At 46.5% G+C, this 25,385-nt stretch overlaps 1 protein-coding gene across 2 annotated transcripts in view; it reads left to right on the plus strand.

Annotated features, from left to right (window-relative positions):
* Positions 1 to 25,385, plus strand: part of LOC135388873 (uncharacterized) — a 110,034-nt gene that overhangs the window by 19,731 nt on the left and 64,918 nt on the right. The window contains exon 1 of one of the 2 annotated variants that reach the window (XM_064618727.1): positions 18,200 to 18,278. The exons of the other annotated variant lie outside the window; for it this stretch is intronic. Coding sequence (XP_064474797.1) covers positions 18,215 to 18,278 — 64 coding nt within the window. The 5' untranslated portion in view covers positions 18,200 to 18,214. Of the gene's footprint in view, positions 1 to 18,199; positions 18,279 to 25,385 lie in introns of those variants that run through there. 2 annotated transcript variants of the gene reach the window in all.

The raw sequence follows: 25,385 nt of genomic DNA on the forward strand, positions 1-25,385 counted from the left end.
AGTAGCGTTTAGGTAATCCTTTTCGTTTTCCCAATTGTGACTAACTGAAGTAAGTGGAGCGGCGCAGCTAAACGCTCCGTTTGTTAAAACTCCAGTTATTCGACTGCATATCGCCGCAGAACAGAGCCAGCTACACAAATTTAGTGGCTAATGAGATTATTGGCGAACAAGCGCGTTAGAAAATTGCTTTGAGAAGAGTTGAAAGGGAATGATAATGGGGTGTGTACAATTCCACGCTCTTCAAACACGTGAGCCCATATCGCGGCGCTCAACGCTGGAGTTGTCTGTCAACATCCGGACAGCGCAGTGTCCCAATTCGTCTCAAGGCCGATCCACACAGCTGTCTCAAGGTCAACCCTTTTTGACGTGTGGCATGGCGTCCGAGCAGGAAGGAAAGTTTCACACACTACGTGTGATGCAAGAATACGCGGCTGTTGTGCATCATGCGTCTTCCGCAGGGGAGGTACAATTCGCAGTCGCTGTATATAGAGTGCCCTTTGTCCAGCTTGACGTCAGAGCCTGATAAACTGCTCTGCTTGATATATCGGACGGACACCAGAGAGTCTTGGTGCATTGTACGCTATCGCCTTTGCGTACATAAGGGATTCGCCCACCTTTTCTAGTGTGGATAACCGGCTGATGTTCGAAGTTGATGGTTCTATTCCGTAATTCTTGTGTGTATTCACCGGAAGGTCACTTGTGTCGCGGTGGTCCACCTACTGCACTGAACGCGGAATAAATGTGTAAAAGCAGTATCCACACTACGGTAGTTCATCGTTTCTCCGCAGCGCGCCGACACCGTTCGATCTCGGAGCGCATACTGGTTCTGTGCACGACGCGAAGCTTGCTTTGTTTTGCGTTTGCGCGGAACCACCAACGCTATCCCTTACGCACGCAAAGGCGATATCTTACGATGCGCGAAAACTCACTATTGGGGGTTTTAGTACCGCGTAAGCAAAAAAAATAAATAAATAAATAAAGTGACAAGAATAACGGGTGCATATACTCCGCATGCACCGAACGGCTTTGCACATAGCGCGTGCGCAGCATGAACACGTCATTTCCTTGCGCACACAAGACGCACGCTTCGATTACAACTTTTTCATTTTATTTCCGTATTAGCGCCACCAAGCAACGTTAGCTATAAGCGGAGACGTGCATAGATGGAGAGGGGACAGTTGGGGTGGGGGAACGGGAGGGACGAATAAGTGTACATACGACAACACGTCTAAGAAGCGCCTTATTATTTTATTCCATTATTTTCATTAATAGTTTTTTCTCATCCTTTCGTCGATAAAAATACTATGCGAGAATCGGGCGTGCATGAAGTACTCGAAAACTATGGAAACTGCAAATGAACAGCCTGACAGTCTAAAAAATATTCACAAATTTGGAGATTCGAGTAATTAGGAAAACGCAAACGAAGAGAAATTATGCCCAAGCTTAAGCCGTAGCCGTCGAACTAGTTTTCCCTTTGTGTATTTTATTTATTTATTTATTCAAAAGTACCCTACTTCTCCACTTACTGTGGAATTGCGTAGGGGAGAGGGAAATACAACTGATAACAACAATGTCAGTCACTATATCTAGCTAACAGAAACTCAGTGCTTTCTAAGTATCAGCAAGATTCAGACATAAATAAACGAAGATTCATGGAGAACCTGTTTCTACTGTTGGTGGCAACTAGGTCCCGTGGAAGGCCATTCCATTCTGATATGGTTCGCACGAAAAATGAATCCAAGACCGACGACCGGTGGCGATACGGCTCGACCTTGCATGCGTGATCCAGACGTTCCGAGATAAAATGATGACTTCGAAAATAATCGTATCGGCTAACACCCGTGTCTCCATAGCACATGTCGTAAAAAATGTCATTAAATAATGTCATAAGGTCAAAAAATGTCAAAAAAGCACAAGTCGTATGTGTACTTTCTGCGTTCGAGACTATATACGGTCTCCGCAATGTGTGGCTGATCACTGTCGAACAGTGATAGCTCCCCGAGACATATTGCTCACTCCTACCCAAAACATGTTACGTACTTGGCGGAAATTAATCAAGCTGAAGCTAGCATCCACAGAAAGACACAAAACCTCCGACGCCCAAGAACACTGACATATTGAAAATTCCCAAAAGTTCATTCCCAAATCAAATCGGCGCAGAAATATGAGGCAGAGTTCCTCTGACATACTGTTCGTAAAACGAAGAAACGAGTAAAATCCACGTTGCATAAATCGTTGAGGGTATTAAAATTTGGCCGTGATAAATTAGCCTCGTGATTGATCACCTATTGTTTGTGACTCCCGAATCCGAACGACGGAGCTGCATGTTTACCTTATAAAACTGCTCTATGTGGAGCGCACAAAACACGAATAAAGGGAATTGCAACAAAATATATGCACGTAGGCACTCCCCGGCAGCGTCCTTTCGCCGTTCCCACGTTTCTCGAGTACGAGGGTAAATATGTGCATAGAAAGTAGACAGCATGCACGCGCACTTCACGGGCAGCCGGATCGCCTTGTGACTGGCGGGTGGTCCACCTCTTGCATCCGGGCTTCGCTTGATGGAGGGTGCACGCCAGTCATGACTCACGCAGGCATTTTCTACACTATATACTCTTATACTGGGTTATATTCCGCGCAAAAGAAAACCTGATACACGAACCAGCTGCCTTCATGAGGAGTGTACGAGCGAAAAAAAAAAAATAAAAAAAAAAAAAAACACATCACTTTGTGCCAGTCACCCCGAGCAGAGGATCCGGGATCTGACCTGGCTTTCAGTTGAATGATGGCGATAACGATGATGGTGATGGCGTTTTCGCTGTGTGCGAGGGAGAAAGTTGCTTCTTGAGCTGTGTTTATTTTCTTATTCTCGTTGAATACGAAACGTTGATATATTTGTGCTTTATTACGTCGCATAAACTGGAGCATAGCTGTAACTTTTCTTTTCTTTTTTTTTCAAAAAAATGCACAGGAAACACAGGGGCGACACAAAGGTTCATATTATGTAACCACCCTCAAAAGGTGGCTCGTGGCAAATCCGCCATTTTGTACTAGGACCCATGTGTCAGGAAACGTCATCTTGAGGTCCTGTGACCTTGTTTATGTTCCGTTTTGGCGCTGGCAAATAGACCTCTACCCGAGAAACGTCGTCATGACATTGGTAGACAGATTGAAACCGAAAGAAATCGGAAGAGGAAGGCTGGGTTCCACGAATGGGCACTTGTTCGCTGCCTCCTATTGAAGGAAAAGTAGGACCGAAGGTCGCGTCCTTTTCAGGGACCATCGTAATCCTGTCGAGACCGTGGCTTTCGGGCGCGACGTTGTTCGCCTCTAGCTTCAAAAGTAGTTCAGCTCTACCAAATTGGTGGCGCCGTCGAACACTATGACGTCATTTGTTTACAAACAGGGAGAGTTCTATTGCTCCGCCACACGCTTCTGACGTACCTGCGGTGAAGTATTGTGAAACTGTTGAATGAATCCGGTCAGTGCCGTGTATGCCAAAGGGCGTCTGGCCATTTGGAGGAGCCTAAAAAAGAGGCTCGACCTGTCAATCAAACTTAGGCGCATTTCATTGGTTACTGTTTTCCATGGGAGCTGCCATGACATCAAATTTTCTCCAAATGGAGTATGGTTCTTGGAACGGCGAAGCGGAGACTTCGTGACAAAAAAATTTCACAGACTACTTTAATTTCATACTGTGAGTATATATTCTCATGTATGCATCTGCAAAATCAGCTTCAACTTTCGCTCCGCCATTAATATTTACGCGAAAATGGGATGTTTCGTCGCTAACGTTAGGCCTAGTTAAGATCGGGATGCCATGAAAATAGCAAGAAGGATGACCCTAATACGTAGGATTTTGCATTATATAATTTCAGTTTATATATATATTATTTATTTATATATACATCATTGCTCATTTTTGATTCGATCTACTTAGATTACGTGGTTTAAAACTTCATAGCGGCAGTCGTGTGCTACGAGGAAGCGGTTGTGCCGTTCTCTGTCAATCACTTCAATATGTGGGATTCTGCACTGTAATGGGATACTGTGGGACTGGCAAACTTGATTACGGTATTTTGAGACAATTCCAATGTCTACGGGTATTGCACATGCTTTTGCGGGTTTCTGCACCACAATGGGATACTGTGGGACGGTCAATCTGGATTGCGGTATCGTGGGACTATTCGCATGTCTACGTATTTTACCCATGGTTTTGATTACAAATACGGGTTTCTGTACCGTAATGGGATACAGTGGGACCGTCAACCTTGCTTGCGATATTGTGGGACTATTCACATGTGTGCGGGTATCACCCATGCTTTTCATTAAATATGTGGGTTTCTGCACCTTAATGGGATACTGTTGGACTGTCGATCATGATTACGATATCCTGGGACTATATGCATGTCTATGGGTATTCCCCTTGCTTTCAATTAAAAACGCGGTTATTTGCACTGTAACGGGATACTGCAGGTCTGTCAATCTGGATTACGATACTGTTGGACTATTTCAGCGTCCATGGGTATTACCCATGCTTTTTATGCGAATTTCTGCACTGTAATGGGATACTGTGATTCAGATAGACAGTCCCATAGTATCCCATTACAGTGCAGAAACCAGCGTTTTAAATGAAAACCATGGGTAAAATACATCCGTAGACATGGGAATAGTGCCACAATACCGCTATCCAGATTGACAGTCCCGCAGCATCTCATTAGTGCAGAAATCCGCGTTTTTAATGAAAAGCACGGGGAATACCCATAGACATGCTTATAGTCCCAGGATATCGTAATCAAGATTGCCAGTCCCGCAGTATCCCATTACAGTGCAAATAACCACATTTTTAATGGGAAGGAAGGGGAATACCCGTAGACATGCATATAGTCCCAGGATGTCGTAATCAAGATCGACAGTCCCACAGTATCCCATTAAGGTGCAGAAACCCGCATATTTAATGAAAAGCATAGGTAATACCCGCACACATGGGAATAGTCCCACAATATCACAAGCAAGGTTGACGGTCCCACTGTATCCCATTACGGTACAGAAACCCGTATTTTTAATGATAACCATAGGTAAAATACGTAGACATGGGAATAGTCCCACAATACCACATTCCAGATTGACCGTCCCACAGTATCCCATTATGGTGCAGATACCCGCATAATTAATGAATAGCATGTGCAATACCCGTAGACATGGGAATTGTCTCAAAATACCCTAATCAAGATTGATAGTCCCGAAGTATCCCATTAGTGCAAAAACCCGCGTTTTTAATGAAAAGCACGGGAATACCCATAGACATGCTTATTGTCCCAGGATATCGTAATCGAGATTACCAGTCCCACAGTATCCCATTACAGTGCAGAAACCCACATATTTAATGAACAGCATGGGTAATACCCGCACACATGGGAATAGTCCCACAATATCATAATCTATATACACAGTCCCACAGTATCCCATTACAATGCAGAAACCCACGTTTTTAATGAAAACCATGGGTAATACTCGTAGACATGGGAACAGTCCCACAACACCGTAATCCAGGTTGACAGTCGTACAGTATCCCGTTATGGTGCAGAAACCCACAATATTAGTGAAAAGCATGTGCAATATGCGTACACATGGGAATTGTCCCAAAATACACAAAAAAGTAATGTATCCCACACGTAGTCACTTGGATTAAATTGCATGTGAAACGGATTAAATTATGTGAAATGAGGATTAAAAATAATGAAAGCAGGATTAATTCCGATGGCAAATGGATTAAATGTCATGGTATAAGGATTAAAATGTACGACAGGAGGATCAATAACGCCAGAAAAAGCTGTAGTTCGCTTCACCCGCTCTACACATTTACCCCATAGGTAGGTTCCTTGATATCATGCTGGTACGATCGCGGGTTCCCTCGAATAACATAAGTTGGGAACCGCCGCTTTAGCAGTCTAAATGCATTGCCACACCTGCGGAGCCGTCTGCGAAGTTTATAAGGGCCTTTTGCGAACCTTGGGAGTAAATTTCAGGGCAGGGGCTAAAATGGGCAGTAACTGCAGGGACTAGAAGCTGCAATTACTCCCCAATTTACTTATTTTTCCTTAGAGTGCACCGCCGCCTTTGCTTTTATATTGTGGGAAGGACCACGAAGAGAGCTGTTGCTTGCCACGGTCTCGGTTCTTTCGCTCCGACTAGGCTTCACTTTCCCACCAGTACATGTTGTAACGATTCCTATACGATGTCCCCGAGCATTTCGCTCCAATAACTGTTTCAGTGCGACAACTACACACAGACGATACGATTCTTCTGGCACAAAAGCCTCGCAGCAGAAAGACGATTGATGGGGAAAACGATTCGCCAATTCGTCACGGAAGTATGCTTCCTGTACAGATAAGAAGTAACCTCGTAACACGCTATACGCGTCACCGATAAGGACCTTCTATTGATTCACCATTGGCCGGTGGCGACGCATCCCATCTGCCACGGAAGCCCATGATACCGGTGCATTTACCTGGCTTAGCTACCGTTAACGAAATCGACTTTGACACAACGTTCATATCGTATCCCAAAGATACTTTTTCCTGCTATATTCCCATTCCTCCTTTTGGTACGCTAAACTCTGCATCCGCCCCCAGCCCCCACGGTGTTTTCCCATTGACGGCTGCAGAAATAGAAGCAAATCATCTGCAGATCTTCCTGTGAAGAAAGAATACAAATTCTTGGGAATATTTTTTTAAAATCAAAAGCTAACATTTGGTGGTGACGTCCAAGACGTCCAAGTGTCATGTAGCCTCAAACATATTACCACACATGTATTGACGAATTGGTAATGTTATCTAGTGTATGTAACTCCGTTACGCATTGATAACGGAAGTATTGTATATGGATCCGCAAGACCGTCCTAGTGATGCAAAAATATCGAAATTTTCGATATCGATAAATATCAACATCGTAAAAAAATAATCGATAAAATCGGTTAAATATAGATATTAAATTATCGATATATATTTTTATTATCTATATTATATTTGTATTATTTATTAATTTATCGATATATCGGTATTTTGAAAATAAAAATCGATACAACGATGTTTGAAAAGCCGTCACGCCATTACTTGAACAAATGAAAAAAGTTGCCCTTATTTTATTATCTTCCATGCGTATTACCACTGAGGCACGTGATGAAGACGCCGACGAACAACGTGCATTAGGAGGACCAATGAGGGTACGTCCTCAATTATCGTGTCAGAAAGATTGGGGAATAATTAGTGCAATAATTTGTGAGAGCAGAGGATGTTGCCCTCTTCGGATCCGCACCAGCTTGCCTGCCTCCTCCTCCTTTGTTCCTCGAGGAATGGACGTTTGCGAATACAGAGCCGCGCCAGCAACAGAAAATCATCGATTTCGACTGTCGTGTACGTTGCGCGCTCGGTGAACTCGTTCTGCACATTTCAATGCGTCGTTCGACACGAAATGCAGCCCCGGACGATCCACGATCCTTTTACTAACAAAGTTTCCCCCCTAACGGACATCACATGTTTACAGTAAATATCAGCATCGTGTTGCAAAACCAAATCAAGAGAGAGAGAGAGAGAGAGAGAAGGAAAAAAAGCCGTGAAGTTTGGTTGATAAACTCGTTGACCCGCTCCTTTTTTCACGTTTTGTCCGCGCGCAGAAGCCGCCAAATTACTGATATGTATTTTTATCAGCATGCATATCGATATCTATATCGATGTAATAGCGATATTTATATCGATCGATATTTATATCGAGGTGAATATCGATATTTTATCGATAAATATCAATATTTTAAAAGTATCGATAACATTGCGGGCATAAAATATTAATAAGAATATCGATATCGTTCCATCCCTACCGTCCACACAAAGAATGCTTCATCTGACTCACAACCGAGCCATTCGACTAGCGACTGGGGTGCTAAATTTCTCCACGAAACAGGTACAGGCGTGTTTCCCTCGAGCTTATCCAGGTAATGACTTATTTTTGAAGGACTGACGCGATCCACTGATTTTTGGCGAATTCAAGTGTGTCATATTTTCAATACACGGGAGTCTATGGGAGATGCAACAAAATCGCTTCTCTCGGCACGGCCGCCCGCGATATTTGGGTCAAAATGATGTCATTCCCTACAGTAACAGTCTAGTAATTGATTGCACTCAACAAATTCGACAAGCTTACTGCAGTTTTCCAGATCCCTGCGAATGAAAATAATGGCTCTGTCGTTTGCTATCACGTTCTCCACGCAGGCGCCGATTAGGAAAGCAAAGCGAAGAAAACAATTCTCTCCGAAAGCAAACGTTAACTACACCGCATGAGTTCGCCTTAACGATGTTATATTCATCGAAAAATAGAAGTAATCCTCAACATCCAGCCAATAAAACAGTTCAGAAAGTCCGCTTTGAACGTCTCTTTCAGAATAAGTCATCCGTACATAGTTCCATCCACCCCTAAACTCGGGCTCGAGAACATGCAGCACTAGAATATGGTATACAGTTCAACTGCCACGTGTTCCACGGAGTAAATTGAGCGTCGCCGTGTTGCACCCGAGTACCTGTACGTCATTTATTATTGTTGAAGTGTAATGCTAAGTGATGATGTGTTCTATGCAATATTGCAGACAGCGGTACTTTGCGAGGAATTTCAGGGCTTAAAAGAGGGGCTTTGGGAAACACCAGTCTGTGCATATACACAGACGGGACTAATGGTTTGCGCGTACGGAATCAGCTATAGCAGAGGCTTCATATGTAGGACAGTATCTTAATTAACGGCAGGGCTCACTGCAATTAAGATGGCGCTATTGTACATACTGAATGGGAACATTAAACGCTCTGTCGTATATGTCCAGACTCGTTAAGCTCTGTTCGGGTACTTGCTTCTCTAAATATACTACGAGCAACTTCCGCATTATGCACGTCTGCAGTGTCATGAACACTGGATGCAATAGAGGACACTTCGTGACGTTTGTTTGGATTCCCAGTTCCACGCTATATTCACGGGAATGAGCTAGCTCATTCTGTTGTCACAGCGTCCCTGAGTGCGGAGGTTACGATATCCACAATACCATTACCAGATTTTAGAGAGACTCAGCTCCCGTGGCATAGCGGTTGAGATGGTCGCTTTCCACGCGGAGACTGGGAGGTGTCACGGGGTTGGAATCCTGTCACCGGTTGTACTGTCTGAGGTTTTCCCTGGGTTTTCCGAAGACTTTCCAGACGAATGTTGGCACACTTCCCCCTGAAGTCGGCCCAGGACGCATATTAACCCCCTTGTCCCCCACTCATTCCTGCTGTCCTCTCTCCATCTGTCCACGTCTGTACGCCGCTCATAGCCATAGTTGCTTCTGGGCGCCAACACGGAATTTAAAAAAAAGATTTTAAAGAAACGTCATTTGGAGAGCAATTTTAGAAGAATGACATCTGCTATGTGATGCCAAGGCAACGAAACAAATTGCACTCGACTAAACTGGGCGTACTACCACATTTAGACGGGACGCTAAAAAAAAAAAAAAATGGTTTACCGATGTCATACTGTGCAGACTGCAGATTATGCACCAGTCATACTTCTCTGACACCTGGTCTCCTACCACATGGAAGGAACCCTTCAGACTTTCATCACATACAACGTCGAACTTACAGTGCATAATGCATAGTGCATAATACATCCTCATAATGTGCTCTCTGTGTGAGAATGTTCGTATACAAACCGTGATTGCACTGTATGCACCGGGAAAGGGGGGGGGGGGGTAATGACTTAATTGGCTCGCCGTTGTTGTCCACACAGAAGCGGGCATCGTCAAGACTATAAAAAAGAAAGCGAAAAAACGGAAGAATGATGGGGGATTGAGAATGAAAGGTGGATATGCGTAGAGGGCGCGTGAGTCCGTCGGGGAAATATGAAATTCATCAAATAGCACGCCGGGTACACGTTGCTTAGACACGCAGTCTTCCGCGAGGGACGTTAAATACGGGGTGCCGTGTGATGAGCTTTCATCGCACGTTGAAGAACCCTCAGGTGGGCAAAAGCAATCCACAGACCGACCGCTGTGGCGTCGCTCATGATCTCAGTTGTCTCGCGACGTAAACACCCAATTATTATTATTATTATTAAATAGCACGCTCGTATAGCCAACCATCATCACGAGCGACATCATCGTTTCCCCTGATGTGCAGGAAAACGGGGGGGGGGGGGCGTACGCCATTTTTGTGGCATTCATAATTGCCACATAAATGGCGTACGCCCCCCCCCTCCCCGTTTTCGTCAAATCAAGGAAGATAACGTTGTTATTCCGGATGATGTTTGGCTGTAGGAGCGCGCTATGCGGTGTAGCTCTGTTTTTAGAGTGTAGGGGTGAACGAGTGCGTCATATGTTGTAGCTTGTGATCATCAGGGTATATTCATTTGTACTTTAGCCTGTGCAATATCAACTGAGCTTGGCGCAGTCTAACTGTTCCCCCAAACCTCAAATCCATCTCTCACTCATTTCTTAGGAATTAGCGCCGGAGCTTCGCTGTTCCTAACTTCAGCCTTACCCACTTAAACTCCAGTTGCACTCATAATCACGCGTATAAGGGCCTTCCACTTGTGGCAGGTGGGTTATCGCAGCTGCCACGGCCCACAGACGACCGCGAACGTCTTGACTCGGTTTTGCGTGCAGTATTTTATACTTTTTTTTCTTTCTGTAGGGCGTGGCAGAGATAGGAGACGCAATTTGCCGTTTTTATTGGTCCGTTTTACGATACGGAGCGTTCCTCATTAGAGGGGGCAGTCGTTATGCCCGATAATGAGATCGCCATTGATTCGGAACTTCCCGCCAATAACGTTTAGCTGCTTTCTCTCCTGACCTCTTACTTCTTTTCCATGATTAGTTATACGGTATCGCTTATCGAGCCTCATTTAACGACAGTGGGATGCGAAGGAATTCCTACTTTACTGTCAAGTACCTGAGAGTTGCTCTCTCTATTCAATTAAGGGCCTCTCTGCTCGTTGTTCTTAATTGGCAGAGGCAACGACCTGGCACGGCGCCTCCTTTCTTGTGTGGGTGTATAAATGCGTCTTTTATAACGCGATGCACACATCGGGAAGAAGACAGACAAATGAACGTTCACGGGGCTGTATGAAGGTGTGGAAGATGTACTTAGAGTCTTAGGCACGGAAGAGGAAAAAATCAGAACACCGCACTGTAACAAAAAAAAAAAAAAAAAAAGAGTATCCCTTACAAAAATGAAAATTTACTTTTAACTGACAATTGACTTCCTTTTTATTGACCGTATTGACTTCCCACTTTCTTTTACTTTTTATTGACTTTAGTCAATCAAAAGCCAACTGACAAATAGTTGACACAAATTGACTGCATTTTAATTGCCATGAGTCAACCGGCAGCAAATTGAATTTTGCGTTACTTTTCTAAATTTTTCAAGTTTCTGCACATCTGGTACGAAGAAACAAAACTTGTCCACTTTGACGGTCAGTTGAAAGGAGACGTTTATTTTCGTAAGGGTAACGAGGGAGTGACTTCCCACGTTTACGTTTTCTCTCTTCTTGCATGACTAACTAGCACTGGGAACGGGACAGAGAGAGGAGACGACAGGACAGGGGCTAGGACAGGGGCTAGGACAGGACAGGGTCTAGCACCTGTCCTGTCGTCTCCTCTCTCTGTCCCGTTCCCAGTGCTAGTTCGTCATGCAAGATCAACACCAACACGCCCGGTTTTTCACCCTGACGTTTTCTCTCTTCGTCTCAATCAGGTCGGGGAGTGTTCTGGGGCACAAGCTACTTACTCCCGTCAAGAAGTTGCGACACTTCTTTTCTTCTTCTTTTTCTATTTTATCTATTTTTTTCTTTCTTTCTTATTATTGTTATTATTATTTTTTCAGAGCGCTTTCAGCTTGAGCGTCCATATTGTCTAGGGTATCTAGAGCAGTGCATTACGAACGTGTCGAGTGGCACGTTACAGACCATTCTTAACAGAGCTGGTGAATTTCACATCGAGTTGCTCACTGGAGCTTTTGACAAAAGTGTGGTGAAGCCCCCACCCCTGTGAATTACCCCACTGCGCTATAAGACTTACGGGAAATAATGGAAATAGAAGTTTGTAAATAATTTTCTGGATACCAAGCTGCTTAAACATATTTTGAAGCACAAAAACCCGTTAGTATACTTCAAATACTCTCAACACTGCTTTGTTCGTGTGCATCCAAATATTCATGTCTTGTAATCCTGAGGCGAACATTACATTGAACATAAACGTAGGGTGCAAGCGAGCCGGGTGGTATAGAACATTACATACCTTCCCTATCATGCTCGACCAAGTCCATCGTATTCCAGGCCTATCTCATGCCCCTCCGTTAACTCACTGTCTCTCTCTCTCGCATCCCCTTGACAGCCCGAACAAAAGCTTTTCAAGGCTCCCATTTCTCGCACTGTTATTCTAAGCTATACGCTATCCTCCGTAAGATGGAGTACATCTCGTCAGTCGACGACGAAGTATTGGATGTCGAACAGCGCGCCGTCTCTGTTTTGCTTCGGGGCGACGAAATGGAGAGGCCGACTTTGAAGTTCCGCTTCAACAACTACGTGTCTTCGCTTGGCCCCCAGGGAAAACGCAAGGGCCCTCCCCTTTCACGAACACTTTATATTTCCCTCTTCCTTTTTGTCTTTCATCTCGGACGCGCGAGAACACGTAGGAGTGAGTTTCAAGAGGCCATTTTGGGAAGAGTTCTTTCCTTATATATTCCTGTTTTTCAGATAGCAACTCTGAATAGGTGTTTTGTAGCGATGTAAAGGTTGCGCAAGCGAAAAGGCTTCCTATTTTTTGTGTATTTTGGCTCTGTGCGTGTGTATGATGCGCATAGAAATGAGTAGATAGCCACAATTATTCATTGATGTTTGGTTTCGCGCCTTTGTAATTTTTGTATATTTTCCGCCTTTGATGTTGGAGACTTTCTTCAGCGTGTACCTGATTGAAGTTTGGTTGAACGTCGGATCACGGCGAAAAAATCGCGTCTGTTTTGATCTCTGGAGACGATGTTTGGCTATTAAAGCGACAGGCCCCGCCAACGCCGACGGCTTTGTAAATTCGTCCGTAACAGTTGTGGAGACAGAAGGAGAGGGGAGAGTGAAGAGTTGAGTTCGAGTTTGAATGTAAAAAAAAAAAGAAGGAAGAAATTGAACTCGTCACCTGACGAATTCTGCTACCCCCATAAAAAAAAAAAATAAATGAGATGGGTGAACCAGACAGAAAGGAAAAATAAAAATAAAAAGATGAAAAGAGAAAAACATGACCTCTCCCTGTCACCGAACTGTGTGACAGTTGTGGAGACAGAAGAAGGCAAGAGGAAGAGAGAAGGCAAGGAAGAAGAACGTGCAGTAGCACCGAAACGAAGTACGGGCTCCCGTAGATGAGAATCAGAGGATGGCGGATATGTAAAAGCATTTGAACGAGTTCCGCAGGAATCCCCTAAGATCAGCAAATTGTTTTACTGAATAAGCGCTTATTTACAGATAGTTCAATTTTCGCACATAATCCTTTGGCACGAAATGCCTAAAACTATGGTTGAGCTCTGATGTTAGTAATACCGTGTCACTCAAAAGAGAAACTAAATCGGGCATCTCAAACGTTCCGGTTCCAACTTTCGCCACGCCGAAGAAGCAACCAACCACCCCAAGACTGAACCCCCTCCCTCTCCACACCGACAAACCTTATCACAAATTCTCCCCCTCTATCCAGCTGATAACACCAAACAGCACACAGAGCCTGGAGAACCTTTTAAAAATATATCACCCCCTTCCGCTCCATACACACATAAATAACCGCTCATATCCGTCTCTAAATCACCCGCTCCCCTATCTTATGCACTCTGCACACACTCCTCAACGTACCGACTCTGCCATCTCTCAGATAAGACAACAAAGACTTCTGTGCCATAGAACCCGCTTTGATATTCCGCTCTCGATCTCGGCAGCACGTTCGAATTCCGGACACGCGAGGAGAGACCCCCTTTACGGCAACGCAAATTTGTCGCGGAAAAGCCACAGAAAACAGCGGAAGAAAGAGCGTGTTGCATGACACGGACCTACTGAGCTGTAAGGAGCGAAATTTCTCACGAACGGCGTTTCGTAACGAACTACTACATCGTTTCCTCTTATGTGGAAAGTTTGTCTCTGCGATCGTGAGGAGCATGCGGACCGTTAGATTTCCGTATACCTCGGCGCAGCAGCCGCGTCTTCCTCGAGGAGGTCGTAACTCTGTCTTGTCGAGTGAGATCTCTTTTGTGTCATGTGAAGATCAGATCAGATGGGAGAGGTTGAAAACGTGAATTTGTGCGTCGAAGCAGCGAGGAGCGAAATGTGCTTTGGAAAAGTGAGCATTTGAGACATTCCGGGAGTTTTCCGCCAACGTATCTGGCGCAAGTGATGTGCAGTTGCCGGCCTCACGCTATAGTTAAGCCAAAATCGCAATTTTATTTATTTTATTTTTTCTTTAAATCAATCAATCAATCAAGGGATGAACGGATATTGTCCAGTTGTGGTGAAGATGAAGTGTTGTTCCATTCGTGGAATCCAGATCAGCAATATGATGGATTTTTTTTTTTTTTTTCAAATCACATGTTAGCGGCGCAAAGCAACTCTGGCTGTGAGCTGCGTACGGACGTGCACAGATGGAGAGAGGACAGCAGGAAGGAGAGGGGGACAGGGGGGTTAGTGTGTGCGTCCCGGGCCGACTTCAGGGGGAACTGTACCGACATTCGTCTGGACTGTCTGCCGGGAAACCAAGGGAAATCCTCGGACGGAGCACAGCAGTGGGGGGATTCGAACCAACCACCTCCCAGTCTTCAGCACGACCTTCGAGTAACCACCAAAGAGCTGATGCTTTCACCCACTCGGCCATGCCGCTGGTGACGATGGGATGGCAGGAAGGTCCTGATAAGGGCCTAGTGAGCTGCCCAACACGTTGCCTCAGTCCAGTTGGTTGGTGGCGCGTCAATGCCGAGCGATATGCCTGCCGGTAGGCGGCATGTCGCTCGCTAGGATCGTGCGTCCTGGGCGGACTTCACACGGAACTATACCACTATACCGACAATTGTCTTACAGCGTCTGAGGGGAACTCCCACACAGCACTGTCGGTGCCGAGATTCGAGCACGGGTGACATCCCAGTCTTGTCGTGGAAGGCGGTCATCCAGGACGTCAGCCACATCATCCTCGATCCAGGGCAGTGCCGATGGAGGTGAAGTTTGCGCCTATAGCGCGGGACGGACGCTTCGTCGCCGTGTAGTCGTCGTGGGCCACGCTTCACAAGTGTAGACCTTTAGCGCAGACATTCAGAATGTCTTTAAACTTGTGAAACTGGACGTTGTGCGGCTACCTGTGTCCATCATTCGGTGTCTCTTCAGCCTCATCTACAAATGACGTCTCTGAACTTCCTTAGGCCCTAGAAATATGTCGTCAAATGTAGCGTCATCTGATACGAAGCGTTCTGAGTAGTCCGATCACGCGCCAGTGAAGCCAGTTGCAGAGGCGACGAAAGCCACTGGACACCATTTCATGGCGTCGCTGAAGACACGAAGAATCCTCGTGTTAGTGGACACCGTATAGCGTAGGCCCCCCGTTGATTATGAATGAGGTTACGACTGCGGTTACTGAGGTTACGACTGTTGGTTACGAGGCCTGAGCGTGCACGGCCGAGTACGGCAACGAGTTCCATCACCACCACGACTGGGACAGGATCGTGACCAACATTCGGGGTCTCCGGAAGGTAAATAAAACGAGAAAACGAATAACAACGAGGAAATAAAGTACCTTTGTTAGTAACTACATCATGACGCGATGCCAGGGAAGAAAAAGATAAAAGCAAACGAGGGGAAAAAAAGGAAAGGAAAGTGGAGTTGCGCGAGCAACGTACGGATGCACCTCCTGGAGCGACTATGCTGTGCAGGAAAACAACCTTGCACCTGCTCGTAGCTTCTTCGAGGACTCGCTTGATCGTATCAAACGCGCAAATAAGAAAACTCGAAAAAGAACTTCGAGATGTTACTACTTGCAGCGACGGTACCCTTCATACTCACCTTGAACGTCCTACACCATTTGGTACTTCATCGTACATCGAAGAACCGTATCATCCAAGACCACGTTGCACCCAACAGAGCTTAGCTCAAGCTCCAAGAACAACACGGAATTATACGCTGCCGACGGATAATACACTGCTCTCTGGAAGCGGGCCACCAAGAGACAAAAGAAGCGAGTTCCCACTGAGCGCGCAGCCGAGCATTACAAACACTGTGCGCTCTTAACGAGCAGCCGGAGTCGTAGATCTGTTTGATAAATTACAGAAACTGTTCCTATCGATCTGCACTGTGTAGGACGCAGTTACGGCAACGTTTCCGTTCCTTTGCAGAGTTGGGCATGAAATGGATAAAGTTACCAAAGGGACGCGCTGATAAGGAAATGCTCCGCAATAGACCTCTACCCGAGAAACGTCATAATGACGTTGGTAGACAGACTGAAACCGAAACAAATAGGAAGGGGAAGGCTGGGTTCGACGAATAGGCACTTGTTCGCTGCCTCCTATTGAAAGAAAAGTAGGACCGAAGGTCGCGTTCCTTTCAGGGACCATCGTAATCCCCTCAAGATTGTGGCTTTCGGACGCGACTTTGTTCGCCCCCTAGCTGCGAGCGTAGTTCAACTCTACCAAGTTGGTGGCGCTGTCGCACACTATGACGTCATTTGTTTACAAACAGGGAGAGGTATATTTCAGTAGTTGCGACAGTCAATAGATAGCTTTAGCGAGTCGTTTTCGCTTGAACGAAACGAAAGATTCCAGTGTCGCGCATGCGCATTACGAATCGGTGAGCGGGTCGTTGGGAGCGCAGTTTTGTGCGAACGATCCACTCGCGCTGAGACGATTCGTTGTATTCGGCGAGCACGACCGAATACCGATTGACAGGGTTGCCAGATTGGGCTATAAACCGCCAAATTGGGCTACTTTTTGTGACAATTGGCGGAGTGTTTTCCATCTTGGCTATTTTTGTGCTATTCCAGCGTTTTACGCCATGCGCTCGGGCGACAGTATGCGACCACACGACGACTGTCCACCCCATGTCTCTGCATTTGTGTCCGGCCACATAATAATGCACTGCCGTCTGCCGAGACTGAATGAACCTTTGCGCTCACAAGTCGGACGTGTTAATGAGCAGCAGAACAGAAATGAGCAATATATGAGCCATACATGTCGGAATAATTTTTCGGAATTCGGTAATCGTGTGGCGGACACAGGTGTGTACAGTCATGCAGAATTTCCAAGTTCAAAGGAACCAATTCCCATGCGACTTAATCTTCTTCTAAACTTGAGTTTGAATGAGTTGCTCGAACTGTGCCTTGGGCTCATAGGTATTCCATTATTAAAAGCCCCAAAACTAATGTCGTTGGAATATAAAAGACTAACCACGTACAGTTTAGTAACACGGCGCGCATATAAATGGTTGCTCCAAGTAAAAATTTGCTGGGCCCGCGGCAACGCGAGTTTGCTAATGTCAATGTGAGGTTCTTACCTTCACGTTAGCAACTCGCAATGTGGCGACCATGGGAGCACCTTTGCGTAAAGTTGCCATCTTGTATGGGACCTGTACTTGATACTGTGCTGCCCCCGGCTTGGTGTTGTTGAAAGTGACCTTTATTTACATAAGCAATAAAGTTACAAGATATATGTGGTGCATCATACCTGATTCAACACATCTTGTGGTTCTTATACACGCCGTTTGTTCCGCTCGAGTACAGCGGAAGAAAAAAAACTTACTAACGACTGAACACAACATAGAATAACAACATTTAATATGAGACGTTTCGTCTCCTATACAGGACACTTCATGAGTCCGCGACATGGGACATTGCTGAAGACTTTATGGCATCCGAATCCTACCTGAAGAAAGTTTACTAATTATCTTATGTATCAATAATCCAGGAGTTTTGCATATGCGCGCTTCTGATAACCCTTGTGAAAGTTGCATGCCCCTATATTATGCTGTATATTCTCCCGGTTTTGTGAACAGAGTAACGAAAACACTTTTGGCTATTTTGGCTTTTTTTTTTTCTTTTATGCGTTGGCATGAGTTGGCTATGTTTGGGATACTTTTTGAATCAGTTTTGGCGGGAGACGAGTTTGGCATCTGGCAACCCTGCCGATTGACATCGCGAAGCAAGATGGCGGCTATTTGCAGTAACGCATCGTCAGTGGGACTCTTACCGATTGCGTATATCCTCTGCGGTAAGGTGTTACCAATGGCTTATTTTCTTCTTTTCCTATCGATCTTTTCTTCGCAATGTGGACTCAGAATCCAACAATTCAACAACGTATTCAGTAGAGCATTTCACACGCATCAGCGTCCAGTTGTGGCGCCAGAACCAGTGATTTCCCCAGAAATTCACTGCTGTGGGGGTGCCGAGCTTTCAAGGGGGGGTGGGGATAATAGACACAGGAATAATCGTGGTACAACGCTGACATATCTGAACAGCTTTCCCGTCTTATTTGTACATGTTATTACGTTAGAACACAATACATTAGAATACAGATTCATTATGAACGGCATTTCAACTTTAAGACGCATAATCATACGACCGACAAAGAAAAAAGACTAGCACCTTGTCCCACGAAGCTCAATGAATACCTAGCAACAAACGGGAAAACCTTAGACGAAAAAAGCGGAATACCTTGCTTGATTGAGTTGGGCGCAAATGGTTCTTGATGATCCACGTTGAGTTTGCGTGCAGCACGCATTTTTGCTCGTATATGCGCGCAATATATGCATTGAACAGTCACTTTCAAATGATTTTGGACAAACGCATGGTACGATCATCTGCATGTCTGTGGTCCTACAGCCCATGTTTGACAGTACAGGATGTAATTCGCTGCGCCGGACTCACTACCAGAACGTGTTGGTGGCCAGCTGCTTGGGGTCACCTGAGAAATTCCAGGGGGGGAGGGTTGGAAAAATGCAGGGGGGGTGTATGGAAATCCCTGGCCAGAACATGTGCTCCGCGTGTGAAAGTGTGTTGCATACGCAAGGCGCACTATAGCTATGCAAAGTGCTAATTCCTTTTGGTCTGACTATGCCTCCTATTTCGTCCTGATTCATCAACGTGAGATCGAGTCTCCCCACTGTGCCGGGCACGTTGACTGACGTATTCGTTTCAAACTACGGCCTTCCGCAAAGAGAAAGTCTGAAAGTACACTGCGATGTGTAATATTTACTACAAGAAAGCGTGCGAATGATCCACCACGATCCAGTTGCTGCTCAAATCCATCCGGAATACATTTGGGGTAGAACGACTCCGATTTGCTAAGAGTCTCTGTGCATACTTCGCTTCCCATAAGCTTTTCGAATCGGCAGGATCGGTCGTTTCGTTCGGGCGGGAACGACTCGCTAAAACTCCTCAAGGAAAACTGTACGAAAGAGGGAGCTCCGAAATACAACTTCAGCAATGTGACGTCAGACACTACTAAAGGAAGAGCCCGATCGGCTTATCACGTTTTACGAAACGTAACCATCGCGAACACTTTCCGATCAGCTAAAACTCGCTGATATGAAACAAAAAAGTGACGAAGGACCAGAAGCGGAAGCAGTTTGCGACATAGTTTTTCAGATGCGACGACACTCCGGTGTTGGGGTCGTGATGCCTTCATAACAGCCGTTGCTGCGAAACCGCTGATACGAGAAAATGCGAAGTAAAGGGGACGAAAGCTGACACGAGTTGCGTGCGTCATCGTAATGTTATAGCCTCTCGCGACACTCAGCTCCGTCTGCCAAGTTTTGCGCGTGAGCTTTAAGGATTCGACGTAGGCTGAACGGGATACAGTTGCCGAAGGTGTTCAGTGGCTCCCCGGTCGCGACGGTCCCTGAGACAAGGTTGTCTGGAGAAGACGTCAGCGCACATGCACGTCGTGTTCGAGTATTCATTATATGAAGCGGACGTCCGCCCAGGGAACGGTGATCCTTAATTAAAGTGCTGTAATCTCTTGCGCAGCTTTCTATCGCGCATTTGCACTAGATAACAAATACAAAATGTTACCAGAATGCCAACATGTTATGAGCAGAAACAAATATGTTGCTTTTTTTTCTTTATTTACATACCCTGAAGGCCTTCCGCAATGCAGAGGGAAGTGGGTTAGCAAATGGGGGAAAAATACAATCGATGATGCAGTACAGGTAACGATAGGAACGGTATGAGGTAAGTGGCCACAAATACAAAAACAGTCAATGATATAGTACAGGTAACAATAGGAATGGCACACTATACAACGACACTAATCAAAAGGGGAAAAGAAAGAAAAGGGGGCGAGGTGCTACAGATGAAGAAAGTCACATAGGCTAACTCCTTGCTGTCTGCGATGTTTGTAATGTGTCCGGGCTAGCCGTTCCACTTTTAGACGGTTTCCTAGTTCTCGTAACTTTCAATGGACCTTCTTCACATACGGGGAATCATCCCACGTCATTATCACTTCTCATTCATTTATTGTTGTTGTTGTTGTTGTTTTCACAAACGTGTCGCATCCTAGCGGCTCTCCAGCGAACCACGCTCGGAACGCGTCAAAACAAAATTTTCTTTCTTTTCCCAATCCAATCCAACGCAATCCAAAATACGTAAGTAATGCCTGGTTCACACTGTTGCATTTTCATGCGTTACGGATGCGGCGCGACACGATTGTAATGGCAACGAAGCACGACACTCCGAAAAGCACACGCACCGCAAGAGTTGAGCTCGACCGAAGTCCATGCGGTACGGGCTACCTGCGGAGATGCAGCTGACCAATGAGCGAACGCGCTCCGCGCAAGCGCATCACTGATGTGCTGTCGCGTGCTTTTCCAACATGGCTGCCTCCGGTGAAAGCACGTTGGCAAAACAGGATGCTCTAATTTCAGAGGTCGAGAAATACCCGTGGCTCTACGACCGACGCCGAGCCGAGTACAGAGATTCATTCAGAGATTCAAAGTTTCGCCGACCACATCACGTTGCCCGTTCATGGCTGCCTGTGGAATGGAGACGTGGTGGAGTGGAGACGTGACTGGTCAACCACAAGCGTTTGACGTATCAAGAACGCATATGTCTGAACAGCGTGTCGTACGACAGCCGCCTCCGCACTGGATCCGCACCGTAACCGCAACGGAGAGAAGTTGTAGTGTGAACCATGCATAACACAAAGGACCAAAACGGGTCCGGAGTGGGACTGACGAGCTCGCGCCGTTCGTGCGGTCTCTCCACTGGTCCCCACTTCTGTCGTCCTCATATACTGCGCCATCTAATGAAGATGGAGATAACCCTCTCCGGCGCCTCAAGGTCATGCCTTTGTGAAAAAGGTCCATTTCCTTCTTCCGTTCTTCTTTTTTTTTTCTTCTTTTTCGTGCTAGCACAACGAGACAACTGTGCCTCTGGGTAGTGTAGCGTGTGCAGGTCGAGAAAGGACACCAGAGGGGAGAGGGTGACGGGGGGAGGGGACTAGTATGCCTCCTGGGCGGACTTCAGGCAGTGGTCGATTCCGGCTAAGTCAAAGCATAACCTCGAAGACGCTAGAACCAACGACTGGATGCTGTAACTACATAGTCGTGTTCAACTTAAGAAGGAAATGAAATCTAGTCCGCCAGCTCTCACAATATTACTGCGCCGCAGATAGGATAGCTGGACGCAGAGGAGTCACGCTCTCTCCCTGCGCCACATAATGTAACCCATCATACGCTACTTCCGTATTGGCTGTTAAGACTGGCCGCATGACACTCCAGCAGATCGTGCACTTCCCTACTACTGATGGCGCATGGTGGCGCTGCAGCGTTTCTCCTGGCACGCGATGGCGCCTCTTTATCTCTAAAGCTGGATTCACACATGCGTTTTTTGAGCGCGTTTCGCGTTCGCGGCGCCGCGAAACGCGAGCCGCGGAGCGTTTCCAGCCGCTTTTCGAGAACCGCTCCGTGCTGCAGCTTCGGAGGGCAGAAACGCGAACGCTTTTCATCCAGCCAATCGGAGCGCTCGGAGGGGTGGAGGTGGCTTCCTTTTGGCGCCGGCGGGCAATGGCGGGCCTCCCGATACCGCGCTGGGATGTTTTGTCATTTGTGCGTGTGTATGTGTTTGGTGCTTCCGCGTGTGTAAATTCCCTGTCACCAATAGCTGTTTGGTGTCTGAGCTGTCAACGATGAGCTGGGAATTTGCGCAAACCACGGAATCGAAGAAAATAAATACGACGTGTGTGTAACCGTGTGTTGGTCGTCGGTAGGTAAACATGTGTCTCGCTTATTCTGCCGTTCTTTCTCTGCTATTGTGTCGCGTTTGTCATGCAAACGATTGATGATTCCAGCAGAAATGCTTCACGATAATTTTAAAACGGAGAGCACGCTTCACAATGCAAATTTTGAGGAAAAGTGCTGGAAGTGTCGGTACGATCTTGATGTAGCAACAACAACGAAGCGCGTTTTCAGGATGGCGGCTCGGCTATGTGTGACAGGCCCCTCTCGGCGGCGCCGCGAACGCCGAGGCGGCGCTGCTTTTTGAAACGCATGTGTGATTGAGCCTTAACGGCGTATGTCGTTGACGAACGTATCTCTTCTCCTTCTTGAGTTGAACACGACAGTAGTCGGCATTGCTGCTACTCTCTGGAGTAGTGCAGGCCACAACATGCTTATAAGGCTGAGCACATTGGTACGGCAAAGCCACCATAGATAGTTCCACAGCAGTATAGTAAAAGTAAAAGGAGAAGAATGAGGAGGAGGAAGAGGGGGAGAAACAGAGAGAGAGAGAGAGAGAAATCGCAAGTGCTAGCTGTATAAGCCTCGTTCTAACTGTACTTTTCTCTTAACATTCCTACGTGCAATTCTCAGTGACCACGCAGATTTAGTTTTAAGCCTCGGAAAAGAGAGACACGGCCTTATCTGACTCCGGCACCGGATAAGAGTGAATTTCGGGAGGGAGACAAAAGGAGAGACAGACTGTTCACAACGCGGCGGCACTTCATAAATCGTGTTCGCCCTAACGAACAGCCACAATGGCATCTAGGATGGATGTGGGACCGGCGCCCGCAGCTTCGAAGCGAGAGCCATCAGGAGTCGTGACGGATGACACCATCATTTATTCCTCCCTCCCGCAGCAACAACAACGAGACAACGACCGCTCCGGGTTTACAGGAAGCAACACCTTACGCTGTGGCGCACTGTGAAAGTTGCAGTAAATTTCGACTGATTTCCCTCCGTTACCGTCAACTAAGTTACTCGCGGAGCAGCTCAGTGTATGTTCGTTCTGGGCGGCTGGTTTTGTCAGGAAGTTGGGGCCATGCGTGATGTATTGTTACTAAACTGGGTCGCTATCATTGAGTGTTTCAAATGCGTGAAACGCCTGCACGCCGTGAAGGCTAAAAACATAAAAAATACCGGAAGAACCTGAAAGATGACGGTGTGCTGTCGTAAGACGATAATTGAGAGCTTTAGTTGTAGCGTACGCAAGGAAGTAGCGTGTTCACACTAGGCGCACGCACTGTACAGAGTCAGGTTCCGCGAATGCGGCGTGTGTACTCGCTATTTCCTTGCGTACGCAAAGCGATTGCGTACTAAAACTCCGATAATAGTGAGTTTTAGTATATCGTACGCTGTCGCCTTTACGTACCTACGGGATAGCGTGGTCGTTCTGCATGCGCGCAATGCGCAAAGCTCTGTTTATGTCTTGCGCGTGCACAGAACCACCAACGCTATCCCTTACGTACGCAGAGGTGATAGCGTACGATATACTAAAACTCACTATTGTGTGGTCAACTTCAATCTAAGAACTGCACGTTTGCGGCCCGCCCTCGCTTGTTCCTATTTGACGAGAAGAGGTAGCCGCATCACTCCATAGTCGCGATCATACATCTGCAAAAGTCACTCATGAGCATGCTCATTCATGCTCAACACGGCGAATGAGCTAAGCATGAGTAAGTAAACGAGAATACAAGCATGAGCAAAACTCACTTGCAAGCATGAATGAGCAAACAAGAGCAGATGAACAGACGAGCGAACAATCATGAGCATAGGTCAGCAAAGGAGATGAGCATGAGCAAAACTCACGCATGAGAATGCTCATTCTTGCTCAGTGTGACGAATGAGCTGAGCATGAGTCAGATGAAATTATGCTCAAATTGGGTGGACTGTGCATGAGCGAACTTGAGTAACGCTCATGCTCCGTGAATTGAGCAGTCTGATGTCTCCCCTCCCCCGTGCTTGCGACTCCAGATGCACCGCTGCCTTAGACCTTACATCACAACCTACACGGTTTCACTTTCATTGCAGTTTACCTTGCTCGACTCTCCTCATATCATGCTATTCACGCTCTTGACAACCTAGAGATCTGTCAGGAGACGGCAAGCGAGGATCAGAGGCAACTTCGTGCGCGCGAGCGTGAGCACCCAGAGAGCTCACCGAGAGACGGGGACCCGGTTGAGTAAGCATGAACGAGTAAGTGAGCGACTGAGCGGCAGTCACGAGCACGACCTACTAGATTATAACGACCATGTCATAATCGGCAACCCCTAGGAGCCCGTTCGCACGATCCGCTAGGGGCGCTACACATCGGCCCGCGAGACCTACATCATGATTGGACAATGAAAATTTGAACACGCAGAAGCGGACGTACGACTACCGTAGCAGACGACAGCAACAGCTCCTATGAAAACACGTAGAATGATGATGATAATCAAATTTAGAATGAAACATCTTCCGTGGGATATCCACCGCTTGTACAGAAATTCTAAGGTAAGCTGAAGTACAAAGTATTGTAGAAGTTGAGGAAGCAAATTACCGGGTCGATGAGTAGCGCCAACGCTACCTTCCAAATGCAGCGCTGGGAAGGGGTGCCTATGACATGGTCGTTATAATCTAGTAGGTCGTGGCCACGAGTGCCGACCTCTGGTCTCTGGACGCGACTATAGTGCTGCTCCGACGCCGAAACTGCTATAGAAGCTCTACGGGCGGCATCTGGGGTATAGACCCGTTCGTGATGTTCGAACGCGTATATATATATATACTGAACAATTTAGTGATACTGTGATCCAAACTTTGATTTGTATTGTGTATTAGCACTGCGACACAACTGTGGCTAACAGCACCAGACTTTCATTATTACCACAACGTAGAAACCTGTAGAAACGGCATCCCTGTTATTACTCTTCTCCGCAATCACCTTCGACCATATGTAATTCCCCTCCGACAAGCCACAGAACAACAGACGCCCTTGAAATCCCATCTTTCTCCCACCACAAGGAAAGCGGACGCCATTTAGGTCAGTATCGGCTCTCGAATCCTTCCATCCTCCCCCCCTTCCCTCCTTTCTTCCTTCGATTCCAGCACCCTCCTCTACTTTTATT

The sequence above is a fragment of the Ornithodoros turicata genome, chromosome 3, assembly GCF_037126465.1.
Source record: "Ornithodoros turicata isolate Travis chromosome 3, ASM3712646v1, whole genome shotgun sequence".
Lineage (NCBI taxonomy): Eukaryota > Metazoa > Arthropoda > Arachnida > Ixodida > Argasidae > Ornithodoros > Ornithodoros turicata.